The sequence below is a fragment of the Balaenoptera borealis genome (genome assembly GCF_965194805.1).
Source record: "Balaenoptera borealis genome assembly, chromosome: 12".
Lineage (NCBI taxonomy): Eukaryota > Metazoa > Chordata > Mammalia > Artiodactyla > Balaenopteridae > Balaenoptera > Balaenoptera borealis.
Genome location: NC_138869.1, coordinates 34,681,855 through 34,709,198, shown reverse-complemented (window position 1 = coordinate 34,709,198; position 27,344 = coordinate 34,681,855). Strand labels below are relative to the sequence as shown.

Below are 27,344 nucleotides of genomic sequence, written 5' to 3'. Positions count from 1 at the left end.
TCATTTGTAGAGATGTGGATGGATCTAGAGACTCATACAGAGTGAAGCAAGTCAGAAAGAGAAAAACAAATATCATATATTAATGCATATATGTGGGACCTAGAAAAATGGTACAGATGAACCAGTTTGCAGGGCAGAAATTGAGACACAGATGCAGAGGACAAACGTATGGACACCAAGGGGGGAAAGTGGTGGTGGTAGTGGTGGTGGTGGTGTGATGAATTGGGAGATTGGTATTGACATGTATACACTCATATGTATAAAATGGTTAACTAATAAGAACCTGCTGTAAAAAGAAATAAATAAAATAAAATTCCAAAAAAAAAAAAGAGAGTTAAGGAAATGTGCCCAAGCTCAATTCCAGGTTCATCTTGCTCGGCCACACGACCTTGAACAAGCTATTTCACTCTTCTGACCCTTACTCTGTTCATCTATAAAATGGTGTCACAAGTAGTAACTAATTCCCCTGTACGCATATATAATGCTTTGCATAATGGCACCAACTATTATTAAGTGTCCTATTATTATTAAGTCCTAATGGCACTAGCTATTATTAAGTGTCCTACTTTCGTTAGGTCCAAATTCAGCATATTGATTCATAGAGCTCACAATAATTTCTATCAATATTTCTACATTTCTATGTCCAAATTACAACCAACCACACTGACATGACATGGTAATTAGATGGCATTATGCTTCCACAGAAAAATCTTTATTTGGCTGTAGGGCTAAAACCTACAAAACAACAACAAAAAAAAAAAAAAAAGAAAGAAAATGACTATATTTCTAGATAAAAAATTGAATTAGAGAAGTAATAAAATACTAATATAAAGCTAACTATTTCAAATCACCAACCAGGTACATATACCCAAAGCCATGTTGGGAATAATGGCATAAAATACAAAACAGAGATGATAATAGTAACATGCTTTTTTCTTTTTTTCTTTCAGAAGCCGCAATTGTATGAAAGGTACTCTGTTTTAACAGCTTTCCTAGATAATTCATTTTATGTGGTAGTCTTGATTTTATAACTCACCACAAGATATATTTCCATAGTGTGCTTTTCAGATAAGAAGTACAAATTCAAAATTAATTGAGTATCAGGAAAATTAGTATATATGTCTGCCTAGGGAATAAAATGTATAGTAAAGCCAAGACTAAGATGAGACTATGCAAAAAAAAAAAATCATACTTTTTTTTTTTTTTTTTTTTAATTTTATTTATTTATTTATTTATGGCTGTGTTGGGTCTTCGTTTCTGTGCGAGGGCTTTCTCCAGTTGCGGCAAGCGGGGTCCACTCCTCATCGCGGTGCGCGGGCCTCTCACTATCGCAGCCTCTCTTGTTGCGGAGCACAGGCTCCAGACGCACAGGCTCAGTAGCTGTGGCTCACGGGCCCAATTGCTCCGCGGCATGTGGGACCTTCCCAGACCAGGGCCCGAACCCGTGTCCCCCGCATTGGCAGGCAGACTCCCAACCACTGCGCCACCAGGGAAGCCCAAAAATCATACTTTTAAGGCTCTCACACTGATGAAGATCTCAAATGTGAACTGATCATCAGGGACTTAAACTACAAAGAATCACTGAAAGCTTATTTTAATTAGTCTTTACTGTCATATGTGTATTTTTTCTCTATCATAATACCATGATTGTGCCTAGTTTTTAGCTTCTGAATACATCTAACTTCCCTTTAAAAATATTCAAATGGTCTAACACCAAATAAAGTCTTTTAACTACAAGTTATAAACTTCAAGCATAATAAGTAATGCAATTATTACTCATTTGTCCACCATTATTTATAGTATGACATTGTTTTCCTTAGATATAATAGTGTTACTCTAACGATATAACAGTCTACAATAATGCAGCTAGGGACTTCCCATGTGCTCCAGTGGGTAAGACTCCAAGCTCCCAATGCAGGGGGCCCGGGTTCGATCCCTGGTCGGGGAACTAGATCCCACATGCATGCTGCAACTAAGAGTTCGCATGGCGCAACTAAAAAAAGATCCCGCACACGGCAGCAAAGATCCTGAGTGCTGCAACTAAGACCTGGTGCAGCCAAAATAAATTAATTAAAAGAAAAGAAAAGAAAAGAAAGGCAAGTTTAAAAATAAATAAATAAATAAAATAATGCAACAATAGTAAGAATGCCTAAATCAACTGATTTTTCTTCAAAGACTATATGTAAGTAAACATTTAAGATATGTAATTTGTAGATGGGTGGGATGCGGGGGGTGGGAGGGAGGTCCAAGAGTGAGGGGATATATGTATACATATAGCTGATGCACTTCATTGTACAGCAGAAAGTAACACAACATTGTAAAGCAATTATACTCCAAAAAAAAAAAAAAATTAACAAATAAACCCCCCAAAAACAAAAAACTAAGCATCCAGAACATGAAGACAGATTCACTGTATTTTGAGAGCAAAACAAAGGAAGTGTTTTGTAATTTTGACAAATTAAATTAAAACTTATTCTTAAAAAATAAATAAAATAAAATATGTAATCTAATTTCCCTTTGACTTATATAATAAATGGGAGAAATAATCCTACAGAAAAAGAATTTACAAAAAGCTCCCAAAAAACCAATTTGGTAAAAAAGGGATCATTACAAATTCTAGAACTTGTTTAAATATAGCCTAGCACTTTTGTTAGTCATCTGTATTTTAGTTTGTATCTTGTTATTGCCTCTAACAGCAAACCTCAAAGCTTGCAGAACCTGGCAAGGCTTCTGCCCCTCGCTCTGGCTGCCACTCTTAGTAGGCTCGGACTAAAGGTGGGCCAGGGCAGGTGTTAGCGATGATATCGTCCCGCTACAGACTCAAGCCATATTCTGATGGTCTTGGCACAGGGGTGACCAGAGAGCTATGCCAATCAGAGCTTTGAAAATGCATGATAAATTAATTTTCAATTTCATGTAGTTGGTAACAAGTACATGTCTGCACAATAAATGTTGAAGGGTGTCAGAAGTAGAGCAGCTAGTAGCAAAAGAAAGCACATAAAGTGATAGCAAATTAGAATATTCAGAACTAGTATTCTTCATTTTCCCATAAAGCTCTATTGCTTCTTCTCAAGGCTTTTCCTTCATATAGGTGGAGAGGTAAGTTCCTCATGGGGTGTTATTTAAAGGGCTGTTTCCACATAATACTTCCCTCAAAGTTTTCCAGAGAACTATTATTTCCTACCTGCCATGACATTGCCCCCATCACAGTAATTCTTTTGAGTTAGGTAAGCTGTGCACATGGGAAGGGGATGGGCCTACCCCATTAACAAAATGGTATGATTTATCAGATTAGCCAATTAATACTGTATAAGAATTGACAGTTGGGATGGGGGCAATACTAGATACTGAAGACTAATGTTCATTTTATAGTTTTATAGCTTAATTTTATGTAGGGTGAAAGGGATAAAGTTGTTCACAGCACATTTAAAATGTACTGTTTATGCATTTATGCATAAAGGGGTTTGTAGTAGGTTTATGTTTGGTATGACTAATAGTTTCATCACGCTCAGAAGTAAGGAGGTTATAGAAAAGGATTTCACCATGCACTTTGCTACAGAAACTCATCAAAAGTTGCAAAAAACCATAATTACTGCCTAAACAATCTCACCATATTCTCAACTGGCTCTGAAGGTAGGAGCTAAGGACTTAATCTATATCCCACTGTTGAAAGGGGTATTCTTAATCAGATATAGTTGTTAAAAAAAAGTTTTGTAAGCATACAAAAAAAGTTTTTCTGATTATTTCTATAATTTCTACATATAAATGATTTGTATAATTTCACTAAACCATAACTTGACTATAATCTGCTTTTAAGATAATTATTTTTTCTAGAAAATATAAATGCCTATTATTAAAGAACAATGCTAAAGAAATTTCACAAATAAATTCATTTCATATGGGGAAAAAGAGTTATATTAAGTTTTAAACAAATGTTTCAGAACTATATTCAGTTTGATATTTAATTAGTTATTAAAAAACTTTTTATGAATTTACTGATTTATGAGATATAGTTGTATTCCAAATAATTGCAAACAGAAAACCTCCTATAAGGCAAGCCCCAGCACTAATCCATGATTCATTACCTAAACTTTAATTGGCACAACTCTTGAAATTCTGGGACCATATGGAAAATAATGAGTCCTAATAGGTCTAAGGTGGAAAGATGGCAGGGGAGTTAGGAAGCCAGAAAAGTGTCAATTCAGAATGCTTAGCAACTGCAACACAATTTCCCCAGAGATCTAGAACAATGTGTTCTCAATATTTTACTGGACATGCTATCATATAACTAAACTGCATATTATTTCTCACTCTGTGAGGCAAAGATTAAAATGAAAAAAGAAAATCAAACCAAAAACTGGTTTCCATAATTAAAAATGAAAATGGCTGACTGTTAATAAAAAAGGCAGCAATTTAGAGTTACCATAACAACCTGAGGCAACTGTTGACTAACATTGCAATCTGCTGCATTTTTATAAATAGCAGTTGACTTCCCCTCTTTCATTTCAACTAGTTTCAGTGCTTAGTTGGAGACAATAGAACTGTGCTTTAGAACTATTTCACTCATCAAGCAATGTACCTCTTCGGTGCTGTCACCACCATAAAAATCATCCTCCAATTGGGTGTCTCTCCTTGTTACACTGGTATCCTCTTTTAGATCCAAAATAAATGGGCACCCCTCTGGGGACATATTCTGAGTCTTTCCATGAGGTGCTGATCGTGGTCTTGATGAAAAAGTGAAAATATCCTTTGGAACAACCTGGGTTTCCTCTGTCTGTTGGTCATGTTCATTTTTCTTGCTGGCTTCTAGCCACAGGTGTGAGGTGTTGCAGGAGTTTTCATCCAGAAGTAGAGACTGCGTGCTGGAGGCCAAATGGGGGATGTGGTCATCATTTTCAGGAAATATCCACTCATCTGACATTTGCAAAAGATGACAAAAATTAGAGCAGTGTTCCATAAGTGTTATTTCAGGCAGGTAGTTAGGTTAACATTCCTTGTTGCTGAAACAGAGATTTATCAAATAATGCAAAAGCCAAGGAAGGCAATTTATCCACCATCTTGTAACCTGCTAAACATTTAACCCACAGATAGTGCTTATAGATACAGGCAACTCATTTGTACTTCCTCTCCATCTGAGTTGAAACACTGGTCAGGAAATTTGTAAGTCTGAAATAATTATCACCTGTCTTGCAGCAAGTTCTTTATAGCACAGCCTCATGAATTTGGTATTTCAGAGGGGGAAAATCTTCCAAATTTAAAAGGGTTTGAGTTACTAATTTCTTTTAATTTCAGGGGGACAGAGTACTTAACAAGCTCTTTAAACAAAGTATCTGGGCCTTGTTCAGATTATAAAACATGGAGGAGAGGAAAACCATGAAAAGGCTGACAGTCTTTCCCTCTCCATTCTACTCATCGGTACAGGACAATTCATAGATTAAACTGACTAGACTTGTCAATAGCAAATCCACAGAAATATTTGTTAATGTGACTGGTGAATTCTGCTGGTGAAAAGGACCTTTATGTTTAATTTTAATTCAATTTTAGGAGAGAATGTTTTGATATGAAAATCTTTTTGCACATTGTTTTCTTTAAAAGTACTATATACTACAACTGAGATACATTTTTATCAAAACTTTAAAAAATTTTAATCTTTATTCAACATTGAAATAGACTTTATAATTCTATGACCTGGAAAAAACAAATCTCTATAATAAACATTATTAAAAGCAGGTTTACTTTCTTCTTTAGAATGACAGCAGGAAAAGTTGAGCATTTTCTCAACTTAGTCTTTTTTTTTTTTTTTGAAATTTATTTTTTGCTGCATTGTGTCAATGGTGAAAATCTTACAAGAATTTGTGTTCTGCAGAACCACAATGTAGACGTGGTAATTTTACTCCTGACTCTTGAATTATGTTATATTTATCATCACAAGAAGAGTAACCAAGAGCTAAGATTTGCTCACTTGAAACTTTAAAGCTAACACTACAAAAGCAAAAGCAGAAAGCAAACAAAAAGACCTTTAATAAAAATTATATTGGTGGCACAAATAAAATTGTATTCTTCTCAACTGTATTCACCTATTTCTTAACCTAAGACTATGATTATATAACATAACTTGCCTATAAAAAGGGCAATAAATACACATTTATTAGAGAAAATCTGTTAGGGACAAGGCTTTCATATTTTCTGTAGGTAAATGGTCAATAACAGGTTGAATATATCAATACCCAATCTGACCACATTCACAGAAAATGTGGAGGGTCCTGAGTCAGTGTTAGCTGTGGGCAGGTGAAATGAATAGATTCACTGGGTTGTCCTCTTTTGGACAGCAAACTTTTGCCTGGTGCTAAGCACCTAGTAGGTGCTTTGTAAACACAGTAGGTGCTTTAGTAAACCTTGAATACGATTACAAAAACCAATGTGTTGCATTACGTACAAGGATACGTAAAGAAAATAGGAGGAAAAGATCCTGGGGATCTTCATTATGCAGTTAAACAACTTGTATGACCTAGCACCAAACATATTATTAACTGTCAAAAAGTCAAAGTAAAAGAAGTGTTCTTACACCAAAAGAACTCTAATTATCTCACTACCACATGCTTTTTTGGAATTTGTAGTTTTACCTCAAGTATTTCCATATCAATTGTAATGAATAATTTGGTGTGTTTTCTTAGGAAAATATGTAAATTACTGTGTAATCACAATATTGCAGCAAACAAGATAAATGCAAGAATGATCACCTAAACATCTAATTAGTTTTTCTACACAGTCAGATTTATGCTAGAGACACTAATTGCGCCTAACATTTTAATGAAGGTTTCAGCACTGCATAAATAAGACTGACAACCTACAAACAATTTCCATTTATTTTCCTTTTTCCCTAGCTCAAAAACAATTTGCTTTTGTAAAAGTACCACACACCTGCTAGGCAAGATATGTTGATGGGTTCAATGCTCTACACTCCAACCATCTCCATTATAAAGAGGATTGGAGAAGTGCAACAATAGATAATCTTTGGGGAGGGTGACAATGTTATGTGAAAACCTCAAAGTTTTAAACTTTCATTCTGAACAGGACCGCTTGTGCATTAAAACTTGAAAATAAAAATACTCCTTCATCCATTAAAGTCTGACATAAAATTGGGGTTAAAAAGAGATTGAAAAAAATGATATATTTTAGCAAGTGACTGCATCATGACTTTTCAAAATGACTGGGTTTGAAATATTTAACATATTTATATTTTATTAATCGTTAGCAATTATGGTATAATAAAGATGCTAACCTGCTTGATCAGGAGACTGGGGTGCTGGACAGCTGGGGTTCAATGTCTCTGTTCTCTGTTGGGACACAGTGGTGAGGACAGTTGTTGCTTTATGTTCATTTCTGTTATTTCCTGAAGAATTGCCTTTATTGGAATAAATATTTTCCTCTATATTACTTCTTTTGATATATATATATATATATATACATTAATTTTTGAAGAATGGTACTGTGGTATACTTTTCTATTTGATTATTGAAAAGCAAGTTAGAGGTGACAATACAGATTATATGCAGTTTTTTTCTTTTTCAGGAGAGTATTTTAAGATGAACTCAGCTGTATTTTTGTAGAGGTTCACCTTAAAATTCCTTGATATTTGCATGGGGACATTTTAAATTTAAGTTTTACAATATGCAATAAAAGGAATTCCAAAACCCATATAATTTTTAAAAGGTCCTATATTTTTTACTTTGGTTCCATATAAAATGGAGTGTGTTTTCTTTAAATTACAATTTTTACTGAACTCAACTCTTTTAAATGAAGCTCTTTCCTTCAGCACCTTAAGAAAAATGGATACAGGCATTATTGCAGAAGTAATTTTTCTATCTACTATTTTATAATAATAACATGAAACCTAGCAAGCAGAATTTTGGCCTACCCAAGAAATCTACATTTTTGAGAAATTATGCTAATGTATGTGTACATGATACATTCTGGGCTTGATTCAGGATAGACTAATGCATGTGTATACAAATCTATACATACATGCCTCAAATCTAATATTTTAAGCAATAACTATAATAGCCAACTATATTTATCTAATGCTTTACTGGTTACAAAGAGTTGAAACTTTAACCTACATTACAGTAGATGGCAAGGAGTCCAAAAGGAGAGACAGCAAATGTAAAAAACAATCTAAAAAGGGCCAATTTAAAAAGAGGAGAGATAAATGAACAATGAAAAATGATGAGTTAAGTTCAATTTTAGTGAAGTCTGCAGGCAGGAGCTTCTAACAAATTTGGGCCATTTAAAAAAATCAATAATTTAAGCTTATTCAGCCTTTGAGAGTAGAAGTAGGAAGTCCTTTATTTTTGTGGTACTGTCTATTTAATCCAAAAAATCTCTGTTAGGGCTCTAGAGCAATTCTTTTGTAAAAAATCTGATTTCCATAATCCTTGTAGAACAGATATTTATATTTTAAATGAATTGGTTCATAATCCCTTGAAATTTACAACCTGCAGAGAGAGATTCCATTGCTCTGAATAATATACAGATATAAGATAGTATTGAATTAGTACCATACCGCTGGGTGTCTCTGTCCTTTCTCTGCTGGTTCTTTTTAACTGTAATCTTCTCCTGTTATTATTCTTATCAGCTGATGGTTCTTGAGGGGGATGTGGATGCATAATATGCAGATTGGCTGGTACATTTTCATATTAAAGAACAAAAAGCCAAAACAGAAAGTACTATATAGTTTGAAATAACTCAGTAAATATAATTACAGCTGTAATGAGAATGTTCATGTATCATTTTGACAAAATGTAAAGCTGTATAAAAAACACAACTTATTCCTTTATAGGAAATAGGTGTTTATTTCTATTCCAATATTAGAATTGTATCAGGCTTTCATTACCAAATGTAAAATAGAGAGCTAGTGGGAAGCAGCCGCATAGCACAGGGAGATCAGCTCGGTGCTTTGTGACCACCTAGAGGGGTGGGATAGGGAGGGTGGGAGGGAGACGCAAGAGGAAGGAGATATGGGGATATATGTATATGTATAGCTGATTCTCTTTGTTATAAAGCAGAAACTAACACACCATTGTAAAGCAATTATACTCTAATAAAGGTGTTAAAGAAAAAACAAACTACTAATACATTTTATTCATGTAATATAACCATATAGAGAGCTACAAGTAATTAATGTTAATCTTGCAACATGCTATATTAAAAAATATTTTAAAATGAAATTGACAGCCAATACAGAAAAATTATTTTTTCCTTTAAAAGATTTAAGTTTGATTCAACAAGAGCTTAGAGGGTAGTTTCCAAAAGAACCCTGCAGAACTGCGATCAATCTTGAAGAATTCTTAAGTGTAATTTAATTCTGTAACAATAATAATAATAATATTCATAGCAGCATTTGATATTTTCTGAACATTTAAATTCTTGGCACAATATGATGTGCTTGACTGACTGTTCTCACTGAATCCTCATACTGACCCTTTGAGGCAGCTGTTATTTCTCACTACTACTAGTGCTAGTAGTAATTGTATCCCCATTTCCAGATGAGGAAACTGAGGCTCGTAGGGTTTAAGAAACTTGATCAAGGTCTCACAGACAGTGGTACAACTGGGACTGAATATCTATGTTATTTATTTCCTTATCTCAGTTTTATACTCCATGGGAGACAGAGTCTCTAACAGTGATCGTTAATTTCTAAATCAAATAAAATGAACACAAATGCCTCCCTTTTTCAATGTTCACAAAAGCCAGACCAGTTAAAGTGGACAAACTGACAGGGAGTGGTAAGCCTTGGGTTCTGGTCTCAATTCTTTCCAGTGATTACAAATTGCAAATCACTTACTCTCTTAGCCCTGAATTCTCAATCTATAAAACGGGATAAAAGTTTTCTTCACCAACAGGGTTGTTTTTGTACCAATGAGAGAAAATAAAGAGCACTTTACCAATGGAAGAGATTAATTAAAAGGTAAAACTAAGAACACTTAAAATGTACATGGGGTCTCCAAGACATAGCAATAATAGGATACTATACTATTTTCTCACTGTTATCAGAAAGTAAAAATACAGGGTACTACAGCAATGTAAAATAACAGAATAAACAGAATGACAGGTTCCAGAAGATAATATATGGTATAAGAATTCTAAACATATTTCAATATCCACCACCATTTTCATTTTTAAATGATAATTCTCTGGACTTAAGATCTAGTCAAGAATATAACTATGGATTTATCTTAACATTTCTCAGTATTTTCACTAGCTATCAATCTTTATGCATGATTCTTACCATGATTAGGTACAGTCTGCTTTATGTGGCCAATATTTTCTTTATCTCCTTGTGCCTCAGACTCAGATAACAGCAAGGTTGACATTTCTGCCCTGTTAACACACTTCTCTACTGTAGACTGCTGGCACGATTGGTTATTTTTGGACCCAACAGATCTTACTGTCTATAAGGAAAAGGAATTAATCTATATTTTAAAATATAGGAATTGCATTTATTTCTTGTAGAATCTACATAGAAGAAATAATAGCTGGACAAACAGTGAGGTAAAAAAGAACCAGAGGAAATGAGAAGATTAAAAAGTTGTTGGAGAGGGAAATTATGGTAGAAAATTAGGAAGAAATAGGAGATAAATATAATGTAAGGTAAAACAGAAGACAACCAAATCTCATAGACACATAAATTAAAATGTGCTCATTTGCTACACTCCATCTTTAGTAGGTAGGAGTTGAAATGAAAATTACCGTGTATGTCAGAAATTCAGAGGAAATTAAAAATAAAGATATAACATTTGAGAATCTGTTCATTATAAGGTGTCTGGTGATGATCCAACTCCTTTTTGAAGGAGACAACAAAATGTGCTCACATATATTTGCCTTTAAGTTTTGTGCACATATTTAATGAAAAGAATGCTCAAAAATGTTAATTGCTTTGACATGATGAAAAGAAAACAGTTTTGAGGTCTTTTAAAATCCAGAATTTCTGTTCCAAATTTATTCAAGCCCTCTGCTTTTGGCATGTAGTCTCTCTCCCTCTTTTTTTCCCCTCTGCATTGGGAAAAAACGCTTCCCTTCCCATGCCATCCATGCTTAGATAAGCTGTTCAAACCTTGCTCCTACCTCACTGAACATCCTCATGTTATTTCTTCTGCCAGAGAGTGGAGGTGGTCCAAGAACTTTGGATCCAAAGGCAATATGACAAACATCTTGATTTTTACCGCTCCGCATGCTACCTGTTCCTCTGTTAATGAACTGATCTGTTAAAGGAAGGGAATAGTAGTCCATTAATGGGCGTAATGACACACACCATGTTGCAATATTTCTGAAAGTACAATCTAGGGGTCATATGATGTGAATCCTCCCCCACTTTAACCCTCCCACGCTCCCAGGGCACTTATAAAAATGCAGATACTGGGGTCCAACATCAGATCTATCAGATCTATAGAATTAGAATCTTGTGGGGGGGGGGGGGCAACAGAAATCTATAATCTTAACAAGTGGTTAAGATTAACTCCCAAGTGGTTCTTGTGCTCAGTATCATCTGAGAACCACTACCACAAATGTTTTTCCTCATAGAAAAGGAGAAAAAAAGAAAAGAAAGCTACTGAAAAATACATTGCATTTTCTCTTTAAGGAAATCGTTTAAATAAAACTAACTCAACTGAACAAATATTTCATTGAGCACTCCCAGGCACTTCCTAGAGGTTGCCAGTGATGCAAAATGGATAAGACACATTGCTTGCCCTCAGGGAGTCTGGAGGGAGGTGATAGTACAAGTAAACAGGTAACTACAACATAAGGCAGACCAGTGGGAATGAAGAGTGACTTCTTGAATGGATCTTGAATGACTGATAAGATTTCAAGAATAAGAGATGTAGGGTGCCCAAGGCAGAAGAAAGTGCCTGAATAAAGGTATGGAAGAGTGAAAGGGTAGGGTACGCTTGGGGAATAATGAAATCACCAGTTTAGCTGGAAGGATAGGCTCAGGTCAGAACGAAAAGAGCATTAAAATGCTAAGAGCCTGTTCTAAATTCGGTAGGCAACAGGGAATCACTGAAGGTTTTGGGGAGAAAGAGAGCAAAGTGGTATCACCTCCAGGATAAGGAAGGTGTGCTCACCAAACCCTGCTGCCTTTTCCTTCTGGGCACACAGCTAAATTACATTTCCGAGCCTTCCTTGCAGTTATATGGGTCATGTAACTGAGTTCTGGTTAATGGAACGTGAGAAGTGGAATGTGAGACGTGTAAACCATCTCCTGCTCCTAAAACTTCCTGCATAATCCCCATGCTCTCTCTTCCCTCATCTCTTGACAAGATGCAAAAGATCCAGCGGAGGACTTAAAGGCTCCCAGAGGAGCCACTAGATGAAAGAAGCCCGAGTCTCTGAAAGACCATACGGAGGGATGCCCAAGGAACTCCTGACTGGACTAGGACCGTGGAGTTCTGTGTGAGTGCAGGCAGCCTTCTCTGACTAAAACAGCCCGTGAGAGTGCCGGCTCTTAACTCAGAACACGGCCCACAGCCTAGAAAACCTTCTGCCATGTCCTGCTTGCAAGACAGGACCAACTTGAATACTACAATGTTGGCCCTGAGTAAGTCCAAATTTGTCCTACAGTTCTGGACATATATGAGCTACTGGCAACTTCTTGTCTGATCTATTCTCCTGAAAAAAATTCCTATGGTTAGCTAGTTGGTCTCATTAGCTTCTGCTAGAGAGCTATAATTTTATAAGTGGTGGAACTAAAAACCATTCCTATGTAACAGCCATGAGAAAAGGCACAAAAGTTTGTGAAAACATATCATGCTTAGGAAGCCCCCAACATTTAGATCTGAGTGGAAGTAATGTGAGTGGGTATATAGGTGTTCTGGGGGGTCTGTTTCTGTGTTTGTAATAGATGAAGCTGAAGACATGGGCAAGGGCTACACTGCTGAGTTGATCTAAAAGAATTTTTGCTGGACAGAGGATCTAAGGTGGCTGGCAAAGTGGTGGGGAGAAATACCATTCCAGTTTTCTTCAAATTCCTGAAGCCCTATTAGGTAGTGATTCCATTTGTCCAAATGGCAGAATCAGAATTAATGAGTAGAATTTACTTCAGAAAGCTTTTATTCTAATTCTGTGAAAAATCACAAAAGACCCCGAATAGCCAAACCAATCTTGAGAAAGAAAAACTGAGCTGGAGGAATCAGGCTCCCCGACTTCAGGCTATACTACAAAGCTACAAGTATGTATGGTACTGGCACAAAGACAGTATGGTACTGGCACAAAAACAGAAGTATAGATCAATGGAACAGGATAGAAAGCCCAGAGATAAACCCACCTATGGTCACCTAACCTATGACAAAGGAGGCAAGATTATACAATGGAGAAAAGACAGTCTCTTCAATAAGTGGTGCTGGGAAAACTGGACAGCTACATGTAAAAGAATGAAATTAGAACACTCCCTAACACCATACACAAAAACAAACTCAGAATGGATTAAAGACCTAAATGTAAAGCAGGATGCTATAAAACTCTTAGAGGAAAACAGAGGCAGAACATACTCTGACATAAACCGTAGCAAGATCTTTTTTGACCCACCTCCTAGAGTAATGAAAATAAAAACAAAAATAAACAAATGGGACCTAATGAAGCTTAAAAGCTTTGGCACAGCAAAGGAAACCATAAACAAGATGAAAAGACAACCCTCAGAATGAAAGAAAATATTTGCAAGCAAAGCAACTGACAAGGGATTAATCTCCAAAATATACAAACAGCTCCTGCAGCTCAATATCAAAAAAACAAACAACCCAATCCAAAAATGGGCACAAGACGTAAATGACATTTCTCCAAAGAAGACATACAGATGGCCAAGAAGCACATGAAAAGCTGCTCAACATCACTAATTATTAGAGAAATGCAAATCAAAACTACAATGAGGTATCACCTCATACCGGTCAGAATGGCCATCATCAAAAAATCTACAAGCAATAAATGCTGGAGAGGGTGTGGAGAAAAAAAGGCAACCCTCCTGCACTGTTGGTGGGAATGTAAATTGTTACAGCCACTATGGAGAACAGTATGGAGGTTCCTTAAAAAACTAAAAGTAGAACTACCATATGACATAGCAATCCCACTCCTGGGCATATACCCGAAGATAACCATAATTCAAAAAGATACATGAACCCCAATGTTAACTGCAGCACTATTTACAATAGCCAGGACATGGAAGCAACCTAAATGTCCATCAACAGAGGAACGGATAAAGAAGACGTGGTACATATATACAGTGGAACATTACTCAGCCATAAAAAGGAATGAAATTGTGCCATTTGCGAAGACGTGGATAGACCTAGAGATTGTCATACAGAGTGATGTAAGTCAGAAAGAGAAAAACAAATATTATATAATATTGCTTATATGTAGAATCTAGAAAAATGGTACAGATGAACTTATCTGCAAAGCAGAAAGAGAGACACAGATGTAGAGAACAAACATATGGATACCAAGAGGGGAAGGAGGGGTGTGGGATGAATTGGTAGATTGGGATTGACATATATACATTACTATGTATAAAATAGATAACTAGTGAGAACCTACTGTACAGTACAGGGAACTCTACTCAGTGCTCTGTGGTGACCTAAATGGGAAGGAAATCCAAAAAAGAGGGGATCTATGTATATGTATAGCTGATTCACTTTGCTGTACAGCAGAAACTAACACAATGTTGTAAAGCAACTATACTCCAATAAAAATTAATTAAAAAAAAGCTTTTAGTCTAACATAAGGAACATCTTTCTTTAATTAAAGCATGTCTGGTTGTTGTGGTGGTGACTTTTCTGTCATTTTGAAGATGTTCAACCAGAAGTCTGGAAAGCTATTCTGGATATTATAAGGCAGATTCACATATTAGATGACTCTCTAATTTCTATTTCTAGCCTAGTCCTCTCTTCTGAGAGCCTCTCGTATACAGTGGCCTTCTTGACCAGCTCCTCCTCAATGTCTCGAAGACACCTCCAACTGAAAACCTGGTCTAATGAATGGCACCATCAACCATTCCGGTTGAAAAGCCAGACTCTAGATGTCATCCTTGACACCTCCCTCCATCCTCTCCATATCCAATCCAGATCCACTTGTCTCCACCTCCTCCACCAGCACCGTAATTTAAGCGACCATCATCCCTCTTCTGGATGATCACAAAGCCTCTCAAGTGATCCCCCATGTTCCACTGTGGCTCCCTGTCCCATGCTCTCTCCAAAATGAAGCCAGAACGGTCTTATATAAACATACGTCTGATTGAATCATTCCTTTTCCTCACTTAAAACTTTTCAATGGCTTCCCTGCTGCCCTTAAGATTAAGAAGAAAGCCCTTAACATTACCTACAAAAACTTGCATGTTCTGGCTTCAGTTCAACCTTAACACCCTCTATTTTCTGCTCTGGTCTCCTCAGTTCTTCCTCTCTATCAGAGTATTTGTACATGCTGTTCCCCATGTAGGATCTTCCTTCCCCTCTTGGCCTTTATGTTTCAGCTCATGTATTACTTCCTCAGACTAGTCTTCCCAGACCTCTCTGATTACAGTACCCAGTTTAGGTAGTCCCATAAGCTCTCCCTCACAGAACTTGTCAGAATTGCACTTTCATATATGTTTATGGGATTCTCTAATAGTGTATACCTCAGTAGATATAAACTCAGTGGTCTACTTTGTCACCCCTGAATTGCTAGCCTAGTGCTTGACACAGAGCAATAGATCCTTCGCTGAGCAAACTGAATGAATCATAAAGTATAATGGGTCAGAAGGGAAGTTGGATTAAATGACTACATATTTCTAACTACTATTAAAACTTATTTTTAAGAAAAATCCACCTGAGACATTTATGTGTGAATTGAGGAGGCAGACTGGACTGGACAACTGCCAGGATGTGGAGGATGAGAGAGAAGGGTCAACAATGACCAAGACATTGATATTTACATGAACTGTGTGGCTTTCAACAGCAGCAGTGCTATGGCACCACAATCAGATGCCTACTCAGCTTACATGTGAAATTTCCTAATGTTAGCAAATAGACTTGGCTATGTGTGCATCTGCATCTTTTTCAGTCATTTATAAATATCCATTTGGAGTCAACAAAACATTGTTAGTCTCTCAGGATCAGCAATAGAAAGAAATGACACTCAAATTCCAGGCCAATTGGAAAAATCTATTACAGACCCATCATTTGTACCTTCTGTGACCAAATAAAACAAATTCTAGATTACTGATTTTGTTCTCAAATGTGGATTTTCCCAGAAAGAAATAGCCACTGAGAGTCCTGAAGGTATGTATGGGACATGGCATAGGCCTACATGGGAATTTTCAGTACCAGAATAGAAGCCTTTTTCTTCTTCTTCTTTTTTTTTTTTTGTTTAAACTTCCAGTCACAGGAATCATTTGGCTTGTGGGCATATCTTTCTGTTCAAACATTGTACTAGGTCAGTTTCCTTGATGTTTTTTCATATTCTTCATCTATATACAGGTTGCCCCCAAACAATTTAAGTTTCTTTGAGTAGAAAGACCATTTTTTTGGTACTGCACGTATACTCATCTGCTGAGCCCAGCATAGCATATGGTAGACAATGGATAAATCTCACCAAAATTGTGGACAGTATCAAAGATTAAAAGGAAGACTTTTGGGGGAGTATTTAAAAAAATCATACTGACACAGTTCCAGCTATAATTTCAACAAAATGAATTTATTAAATAGTTCATAGCTATTTAAAAAATGAAAATTCCTAAATACCTTGAACTTCTTAGAGGAATTTCTTGCTTAGCAGTCAAGAGTCATTGACTTATCTCTTGGATAGTCAATGGCTATTAAAGCTACAACTAAACCTGATATGATATAATTCCTTGAATCACAGAAAGTAAGATGTTATTCTGTATTTTATAAGAGGATCTACTATAGGATTTCTTTAAAGAGCAATCTACCACTGTGTGTTTAAATTGAAATCTATTTTTTAAATTTTACAAAGTTTAGTATACCTTTTTTTCACCAAGCAAAGTGTACAATAATCCACTATTTAGTATCTCTTTAATTAGCAGGCTTTTAAAACTTATTAGTACAATTAACACATACACATTCTTAAAGTCTGTTTCACTTTAATAATTCTGTTTATAATCATATTAATTGTCATAATTATGTCTATAAACATGTATCATGCTATGTATCCACGATAATAGGGTCCTAATTAAAACCTACAAGGAAAAGTAACTTAGACCTTTGGTTTCTAAAATAAAAAGTAGAAGGGATGAAGTTTCTATAATGAGAAAAATCTTAATGAAAGAAAACTACAAGCAGAAATGCATGCCTTTTGAATTCTAAAAGGAGTTCTTTTAAGACCTGATATCAATATATATAATATAAGGTTAAAAATCAAGATTAGATTAAAGTCATGCTCTAGGCGTTTCATTTTCTTGAGTTTGTGGAAAATGAACTTGGTGTAGGTCAGAGATGTTACCATTAAGTATTTTGCTATTTTACTGAGGGGTATAGCCTTTGTAGTTAGATTATAAAACCTGAGGGTCTGCTCTCTAATTGTCTTTTAGAATAATAAACATTCATTTTTGTCTCAAGATACAATGTTCTAACTATTATAGTCATTTAAGTTTGCAAGGTTTTCAAAGTTTAACCAGAAAAACCTGCTGAATTTTCAACTCTAATCATTCAGGGGTCATGCTCAAGACTTACATCTATTATCTAATGATCGAATCAGAATTAAACCTGCTACCAGAATCCAGATTTTGAATTGGATTAATTTTTATTTTATTATATGTGCATTGTTATAAGGAATGTCAAAAACACAAAGACTGATCTAGTAGAGCAATATTATTTTAGACAAGGTATTTAAACTTTCTAAGCTTCACTTTCTTCATCCATAAGATTGAGATAATAAGAGTACTTAAGTCAAGGCATTTTTGTTAGATTATATGAAACAATGCATGTAACATGCTAAATACTGTGCTTAGTAGGGAGTAAATGCTTAGTAAATATGCTATTAATACCTTCCATCTTGAATAGCATTTAACAGTTTATGAAGTCCATTCACAATCATTTATCCCTTCATTCACCCATTCTTTCATTAGTGATTGGGCACCTAGTCTGGGCAACCACTGCTCTAAGTACTGAATAAGATAGGGAATAAGGTGGACACATCACCTCCTCCAAGGCACTCTGGGTCTCACAGGGAAGACAGATATTACAGCAAGTAAGTCATAAATAACTAAATGATTACAATTGTGGTGAGAGCTATGAAGGGAAGGTTCAAAGTGTGTTTAACAGGGGGCTGGTATCTAGTCTTTAGGGTGAGGGAAATGACATTCAATCTGAGATCTAAAGGATGACGGATATGATGATACGTACATGATCTCTATGAAATTTCCAGTCACTTTGTGTGATATTATTCCACCTCTACAGATGAAGAAACTGAGGCTCCTGATGTTTAGAGATCTGTCCACTTAGAGTAGGGTCTCAGAATCCAAATGCCCAAGGCCTCTTTGCGCCTGCCTTCTTTTCATCACACATGATACTGCCTTTGGTGGTCCAGGAGGGCACTGCAGGGGATTCTTTCCTTGTCCACTATTTATTCTCTGTGCAGTTCTGTAAAGCTATCTAATTAAAAACTTTTGTTTTGCTATGTGAAAAGTGGGTCTAATAGTGATTACTTGGATAAGTACGAGAACTTTATGAATATGATAATTAATGTATTTGATGAAGACTAATGGGGTTCATGAGGAATCAAGAATGGAATATAATGCTGTAATAATCTTTTCCAGAGGGAAGAAAGTGGTGGTGGAAGCAGGGGAGGGACAAAATGAAGTGGCTTGAATGCCAGGCAGGTAACATATAAGTGACAAGCAGGCACATGTAGAACGTGGGGCAAACTGCGGCTAATTTGAGAGTGCACATCCTATGCAAAGAACTTTAATTACAAACTTTTTTTTTTTTTTTAAGAAAAATGTCATTCAGGTCTTCTGCCCATTTTTTAATTGTGGCATTTCTTTAACCAACAATCCTAAGACAAGGATTACCAAAAATCTGAGTTTAGAAAGAAGAAATTAGAGTGTCTTGTTTTTTCCTGAAGTCAGAATCTCTCTCTCTTTTTTTTTTAAGGTTCTACTTTACAGTAGATTTTGCTGCTTGATTTGAAATTTGCTTTCATAACGTACAACCCAAAGAAGAAATTCTAACAAAGATCTCACCAATGCCAACTATGGTTAGATTACTATTTCATGGTTTTGCTAGATCCTTTATCTGTTTGCGATTGAGTTAGGAGATACGGGTGTCAGTCTCTCTTCATTTAAAAAGTAAAAATCCAGTAAGACTGCTGCTGTGGAAAGGAGGGCACTTGGGAGAACTACCTCCTAATTTTTAAGCAAATTACTAGTTTTTTTTTTTTTTAAGTAACTTAATCCAAATGACATTTATTGAATACTCCTAACAACAGTAAAATTTACATTCTTACCAAGAGCATATGGCACATTTACTGAGATAGACTCTATTCAGGACAAGTCTCAACAAATTTAAAACAATTCACTTCATATAAATTATTTTCTCAAGTCACACTGGAATTAAATTATAAATCAATAACAGAAAGATCTCAAATGTTTGGGAACTAAGTAACACACTTAACTCCTAAGTAACCCATGGATCAAAGAAAAAATGAAAAATGAAATTAGAAGATATTTAGAACAGAATGAAATAAAAATACAATACCAAAATTTGTGGGATGTTGCTAAAGCAGCACTTATGGGGAGATTTCTAGCACTAAATGGCTATATTAGAGAAAGAAAAGTTTGAAATCATTGACCTTGACTCCCAGCTTAAGGATAGAAAGAGGAGAGCAAATGAAACCCAAATCAACTGAAGAAAGGAATAATAAAGATCAAAGTGAAAATAAATGAAACAATATAGAAAAACAGTAGAAAGAATCAATGAAACCAAAAGCTTGTTCTTTGGGAAGATCAGTAAGAATGATAAACCTCTAGTTAGACTGACCAGGGAAAATAGAGCAAAGATACATATTTCTAACATCAGGAATAGTAGTGGTATCACTATAGATTCTCCAGATAATAAGGCAACATTATGAACAACTTTATACCAATACATCCAACTACTTAGATGAACTGGACAAATTCCCTGTAGGACACAAATTACCAAAGCTTACTCAAAGAGAAATAGTTAACCTGAAAAACTCTTTATCTATTAAAGAAATTGAATTTACAGGTTATAAAAACTTTCTCATGCTGATAAATTCCACAAAACATTTAAGAAAGATATAATACCAATTTAACACAAATTCTTTCAAAAAGTTTTAAGGAGTGGGGGAAAGGGGGAGGAAATATTTCCCAATTCATTCTATGAGGCCAGCTTCACCCTAATACCAAAAGCAGACAAAGGCATTATAAAAAAAGAGAACTATAGTCCAGTAATCCCTTACGAACACAAGTTGAATCAAACAATAGAGTAAAAGGATATTTGTGTCAGGACCAAGCAGGGTTTTCCCCAGAAATGCAAGGTTGGTTTAACATTAAAAAATCAATCAATGTGATTCACTGTATTAACAGACTAAAAACGAAAAAAAAAACATGATGATCTCATAAATACAGAACATGCATTTGACAAAATCCAACATCCATTCCTGACAAAAACTGTCAGCAAACTAGTGATGAAAGGGACTTGCTCACCATGATTAAGGACATCTATTAAAATCTCAATAGCTAACATCATACTTAATCATTAAAGACTGAATACCTTTCCAGTAAGATCAGGAATAAGACAGGGCTATCCTTTCTTGCCACTTCTATTAAACTTTGTACTGGAGGTCTTAGCCAGTGCAATCAGGCAAGGAAAAGAAATGAGACATTCAGATTGGTAATGTAAAACTGTCTTTGTTCACACACAACATAATCATCTATGTAGGAAGTCTACTGGAATCCACAAAAAGCTACTAGTAGTAATAAATAAGTTTTGCAAAGTTGCAGGATACTAGATCAATTTACAAAATTTCAATGTATTTTACACACTAGCAACAAACAATTGGAAATAGAAATTTTAAAACTTACCACTTATCAGTAGTATCAAAAGATATAAAATACTTAGGGATAAATCTGAGGAAAGTTATAAAAGAACTGTACCCTGAAACTATAAAATATTGCTGAGAGAAATTAAAGAAAACCTAAAAAAAAGAAATTGGAAGAATCAATATTGTTCAGATGTCAATTCTCCCCAAATTGTGATCTATAAATGCAGCACAACCCCAATCAAATTCCCAACAGGTCTTTTTGGCAGAAATTCATATGTTGATTCTAATATTTATACTAAAATGCACAGAATCCATAATAGCTAAAATAATTTTTGAAAAAGAAGGACAAAACTGGAAGGCTCATGCTAGCTGAATGCAAGACTTATAAACATATAGTAATAAAAATCATGGTATTGGCATAAAAGCAAATAGATAAATGAGACAGAATAAAGAGAATAAAGAGTCTGAATAAAAAGACCAGAAATATAACCACAAGTATATTGACAACTGATTTTTGACAAAGGTGCAAAGGAAATGATGTGGAGAAAAGGACACTTTTTAGCAAAGGCTAGAACAACTAGATATCTAAATTAAAAAAAAAAAAAAAAAGGCCCCAAAACCAAAAATGTGGATTTATATCTTATACTATATATAAAAATTAATTCAGTGGATCATAGACCTAAATGTAAAACCTAAAACTGTAATTTTTTTTTTTTTTACATGGAGGCATAAGACAAAATCTTCATAACCTTGGATTAGGCAAAAATTTCTTAAATATGTCACCAAAAGCACAATCCACAGAAGCAAATTTGATAAACTGGACTTGATCAAGTTAAAAATTTCTCTTCAAAAGATATTGTTATGAGAATAAAATGTAAGCAACAGACTGGAAAAACATATTCACAATTCATATATCTGAAAAAGGACCTATATCCAGAATATAGAATGAACTCTCAAAACTCAATAATATGAAAATAAGGAATCCAGTTTAAAAATGGACAAGAGAGTTGAACAGATGCTTCATCAAAGAAGATTCAGGGATGGCAAATAAGAACATAAAGATGCTCATCATTAGTAATTATCAAGGAAATGCAAATCAAAAACCACAATGAGATACCACTCATTGGTACTGGATATAATACCCGCTGTTTTGAATATAAAGTGTTACTACTTATAAAATTCTAGAAAATGCAAACTAATCTATAATGAGAGATAGCAGATCAGTGAGGATGGGGTTGGGAGGAAGGGATTATGAAGATTATGAGGAAACCTCTGGGAATGATGAATATGCTCACTCTCCTGATTGTGGTGGTTTCACGTTTGTGTGTGTATCTTTTTTTTTTTTTTTTTTTAATTTTTACAAGAGATAAATAGACTGACTCCAAGCACTGTAAACGGATGACCACAACAAAAGCAACAATGAAGCAAATTACTAGTTTTGATTTGTGCTTAGTGGACCACTGCAACTTGGATTAGTAGCTGCATGCTCAACTTCAATAACCAGATCTGATTCACTAGTTCAGTTAAAGTGGGGTCCCATTAATGAAAATAAGATCATCAGAGTCTGCAGTCCTCTGCAGACTAACGGTCATTAACTGACGTGCACTGGGAATTGACAAAGTGAACAGTGCAAATGTGTGGTAACATTGACTTTTTGGAAACACAATTATTTTATTAATTTCATTAAATGCTCTTGATCAAGTTATACAGCATTCAAAAAAATGAACTCTAAAACAGAAGTTTCAAAGTTTCCTTTTTAGCTTGGGTGAACATGCCAGAAAGCATCCACAGGAAGCGGCTACTTCCTTCTGTAGCAGCATCATTGGGATCTCTTAATTCGTGCATTTATAATTAAATATCACAATTTACATGAGTACTGTAAGTAAGTTACAAGAACACACAGTCACTTTTCATGCAATTCAAATCTCACCATGGGGAGTCCATATTTTAGAAAGACACAAAAACAAATAGTTCAAATGAAGAAATACCTCCTGGCTTTTCCATGATTAAAAAGTCTGTCCTTGGGCATTTGTCATTAGCTACACCTTTCACATAAAATCTCTCACACAGAGAACAGTAATTTTTATTATAATCACTTATAGTAAGGTTCAAAGCCTACAAATGTCAAAATTAGCAATTGAACAGTATTTGTAGAGGGACTTCCCTGGTGGTGCAGTGGTTAAGAATCCGCCTGCCAATGCAGGGGACACGGGTTTGAGCCCTGGTCCGGGAAGATCCCACATGCCGCGGGGCAACTAAGCCTGTGCGCCACAACTACTGAGCCTGCACTCTAGAGCCTACGAGCCACAACTATTGAGCTCGTGTGCCACAACTACTGAAGCCCGAGTGCCTAGGGCCTGTGCGCCACAACAAGAGAAGCCACCTCAATGAGAAGCCCGCACACTGCAACGAAGAGTAGCCCCTGCTCGCCGCAACTAGAGAAAGCCCGCACGCAGCAACGAAGACCAAAAGCAGCCAAAAAAAAACCCAACAAAAAAAACAGTATTTGTAGAAAGAGAACTACAGAGTTCGATGTATGTTTATGTAATCTTAGCTGCTGTACATGTGCAATGAGATTTACTTCAGAGGAATAATCATAAACCCTAGGGTTATAAATGAATATAAGTATAATTGAGATTCACAGGACAGAAGAATATGCTTTCTGATGGTGATTATTAATTTTCTGTATATATGACTCAAGTTGACTATCCTTATGCTGAAAGCCCATTTATGGAATTTGCAAAATATGCACTAATATCCTCTTCTACAAGGTGGGATCAAACACAGCCTATGAAAAAGTTTGTTTAATTATAATATTGAGTTAATGATGCATTTAATATTTATTCAAATTTCTCTTTACTCTCTGGCATTATAAGTGTCCTTGAACTTTAAAAAGAAAGACATTTAAAATATCTGGATATAGACTTATAGTTTCATTTAAAGACACAATTCTTAAAACATTAAGCTAGAGAGACAGAAGAAAAAAAGAGCATTTACAACTGTAAAGAGTTACCTGATAGGCTCTTCAGTCATTTCTGTTACGGAAAGCTATCACAGCCTATTAGATACAGACAGAGTGTTTGGTTACCGAAAACACTCTTACTCATTGTATTCTGTGGAGAATCTTCCATTAAGATTGAACTGTGACCTGAGGTATTTACAGTGGCTATCTGGGTAGTGAGAACTTTTTCATCCTTTTATATACAGGTATTTTCCAAAGGTTCTGTAAAGAACATAGATTGTATATATTCTCTTTCCCTCCCTCTCTATCTAAATATAGTGTATATAATAAATACACAAATTCTCACTACCTGTGTCCTCACTGCTATCACAAATTCTTGCCTAAAATTGGCAATTGTGGAAGGTGATGGGAATATGGGGGGGGGGTTCATTATGTATTCTCTCTACTTTTCTGTAAGTTTGGAAATTTCATAATACAGGGTTTAAAAATGTAGTGCCTATTTACACAAAATCCTCTCCCAGGGTTTATACTGTAAAAGTTATAAAATGGTCCCAATTCTCTAGGAATATACAATTTAGGACATATGATGCTGATGCGGATTTACATACAGAAAATACACCAAGAATAAATGAATAGTGGATAAACATAGAAAGAGTAAAAGTGAGTCTGTTTTTGCCACTCATTCATCTCATCATGGTTATCTCCTTTCTCCTCTTTCTACTTTGACCTCTCTCAAACTTTGACCACTCTCCCTTCCCCATCTGTTATCTGAGAACCAATAAGCCCTGCCAGTTTCCCCACTGTGGTTTCTCTCAGGGTCATCACTTTCCATTTTCACAGCCACTAGTCATTTTATGCCTAGATGGCTGCAAAGACATCTTAGTTGTAATCCTTAATCTCTGGTCTCACTTGACTTAAAAATTCATCTTGAAGCCTGACGTCAAGTTCAACTTCCTAATAAAGAAGTTATAATTTCTCTATTTTAGGAATATAAGGCACACTCTTCTCATAGTCTTTCAACACAGCCCTCCTGCTCAGAGGCCATTCCTGTTATTGATCCCTCAGGAAACTCATCCATGCATTTTGCTGTCTCCTTGTCTTTGCTCACTCTTCTGCACCATCTTACACTTCCATAAATCTTTATTTATTATAAATACTTACATGAGTATTTACTGAATAGCTTCAAGATCTACTTCTTCCTCCATAACTGTCCTATTTGACCGTCCTCTGAATTACTTCAGTATGTATGAGTGTCATCTGACCCACAAAACCTTTGTGGGGATAAGTGATCTAGTCTCTCATTCAGGGCTCTCAACCCTGGCTGCATGTCAGAATTGCTGGAGAAGTTAACAAAAAATCCAGCCTAGGACAATTAAATCAGAATCTCTAGGGGTAAAGCATAGACATTAGGAAAAAAGATGTCTTTTATACCAGTTATTTTTATTTTATTTCTTATTTTTTTTAACATCTTTATTGGAGTATAATAGCTTTACAATGGTGTGTTAGTTTCTGCTTTATAACAAAGTGAATCAGTTATACATATACATATATCCCCATATCTCTTCCCTCCTGCGTCTCCCTCCCTCCCATCCTCCCTATCCCACCCCTCTAGGTGGTCACAAAGCACCAAGCTGATCTCCCTGTGCTATGAGGCTGCTTCCCACCAGCTATCTATTTTACATTTGGTAGTGTATATATGTCCATGCCACGCTCTCACTTTGTCCCAGCTTACCCTTCCCCCTCCCCGTGTCCTCAAGTCCATTCTCTAGTAGGTCTGCGTCTTTATTCCCATCCTGCCCCTAGGTTCTTCATGACCATTTTTTTTTTCCTCTTAGATTCCATATGTATGTGTTAGCATATGGTATTTGTTTTTCTCTTTCTGACTTACTTCACTCTGTATGACAGACTCTAGGTCCATCCACCTCACTACAAATAACTCAATTTCGTTTCTTTATACGGCTGAGTAATATTCCATTGTATATATGTGCCACATCTTCTTTATCCATTCATCAGTTGACAGACACTTAGGTTGCTTCCATGTCCTGGCTATTGTAAATAGAGCTGCAATAAACATTGTGGTACATGACTCTTTGAATTATGGTTTTCTCAGGGTATATGCTCAGTAGTGGGACTGCTGGGTCGTAAGGTAGTTCTATTTTTAGTTTTTTAAGGAACCTCCATACTGTTCTCCATAGTGGCTGTATCAAGTTACATTCCCACCAACAGTGCAACAGGGTTCCCTTTTCTCCACACCCTCTCCAGCATTTATTGTTTGTAGATTTTTTGATGATGGCCATTCTGACCGGTGTGAGATGGTATCTCATTGTAGTTTTGATTTGCATTTCTCTAATGAATAATGATGTTGAGCATTCTTTCATGTGTCTGTTGGCAATCTGTATATCTTCTTTGGAGAAGTGTCTGTTTAGGTCTTCTGCCCATTTTTGGATTAGGTTGTTTGTTTTTTTGATATTGAGCTGCATGGGCTGCTTGTATGTTTTGGAGATTAGTCCTCTGTCAGTTGCTTCATTTGCAAATATTTTCTCCCATTCTGAGGGTTGTCTTTTTGTCTTGTTTATGGTTTCCTTTGCTGTGAAAACCTTTTAGGTTTCATTAGGTGCCATTTGTTCATTTTTGTTTTTACTTCCATTTCTCTGGGAGATGGGTCAGAAAGGATCTTGCTGTGACTTACGTCATGGAGTGTTCTGTCTCTGTTTTCCTCTAAGAGTTTAATAGTGTCTGGCCTTACATTTAGGTCTTTAATCCATTTTGAGTTTATTTTTGTGTATGGTGTTAGGGAGTGTTCTAATTTCATTATTTTACATGTAGCTGTCCAGTTTTCCCAGCACCACTTATTGAAGAGGCTGTCTTTTCTCCACTGTATATTCTTGCCTCCTTTATCAAAGATAAGGTGACCATATGTGCGTGGGTTTCTCTCTGGGCTTTCTATCCTGTTCCATGGATCTATATTTCTGTTTTTGTGCCAGTACCATACCGTCTTGATTACTATAGCTTTGTAGCATAGTCTGACATCATAGAGCCTGATTCTTCTAGCTCCGTTTTTCTTTCTCAAGATTGCTTTGGCTATTCGGGGTCTTTTGTGTTTCCATACAAATTGTGAGATTTTTTGTTCTAGTTCTGTGAAAAATGCCAGTAGTAGTTTGATAGGGATTGCACTGAATCTGTAGATTGCTTTGGGTAATACAGTCATTTTCACAATGTTGATTCTTCCAATCCAAGAACATGGTATATCTCTCCATCTATTCGTATCATCTTTAATTTCTTTCATCAGTGTCTTATAGTTTTCTGCATACAGGTCTTTTGTCTCCTTAGGTAGGTTTAT

General features: G+C 35.7%; 1 protein-coding gene and 1 long non-coding RNA gene across 22 annotated transcripts in view; both read right to left on the bottom strand.

The window, feature by feature from the left end:
* The window catches only part of CFAP20DC (CFAP20 domain containing), a 290,901-nt gene that overhangs the window by 115,733 nt on the left and 147,824 nt on the right, over positions 1 to 27,344 (bottom strand). For 16 of the 21 annotated variants that reach the window (XR_014232111.1, XR_014232112.1, XR_014232113.1 and 13 more), the window contains 5 exons: positions 11,125 to 11,261; positions 10,289 to 10,451; positions 8,564 to 8,680; positions 7,283 to 7,405; positions 4,580 to 4,914 (listed from right to left, as the gene is read on the bottom strand). Coding sequence is in view for 18 of the 21 variants with exons in the window: in XM_082344685.1 (XP_082200811.1) it covers positions 4,580 to 4,914; positions 7,283 to 7,405; positions 8,564 to 8,680; positions 10,289 to 10,451; positions 11,125 to 11,261 (875 nt within the window). In the remaining 3 variants the exon portion in view is untranslated. The remainder of the gene's footprint in view (positions 1 to 4,579; positions 4,915 to 7,282; positions 7,406 to 8,563; positions 8,681 to 10,288; positions 10,452 to 11,124; positions 11,262 to 27,344) is intronic. The other 5 variants (XM_082344695.1, XM_082344694.1, XM_082344697.1 and 2 more) reach the window with 5 other exon arrangements.
* LOC309606978 lies at positions 223 to 4,573 on the bottom strand. Its single transcript, XR_014232177.1, has 2 exons — positions 1,510 to 4,573; positions 223 to 1,191 (listed from the first exon to the last, which is right to left on the bottom strand). It is a non-coding gene; the product is annotated as an uncharacterized lncRNA (long non-coding RNA).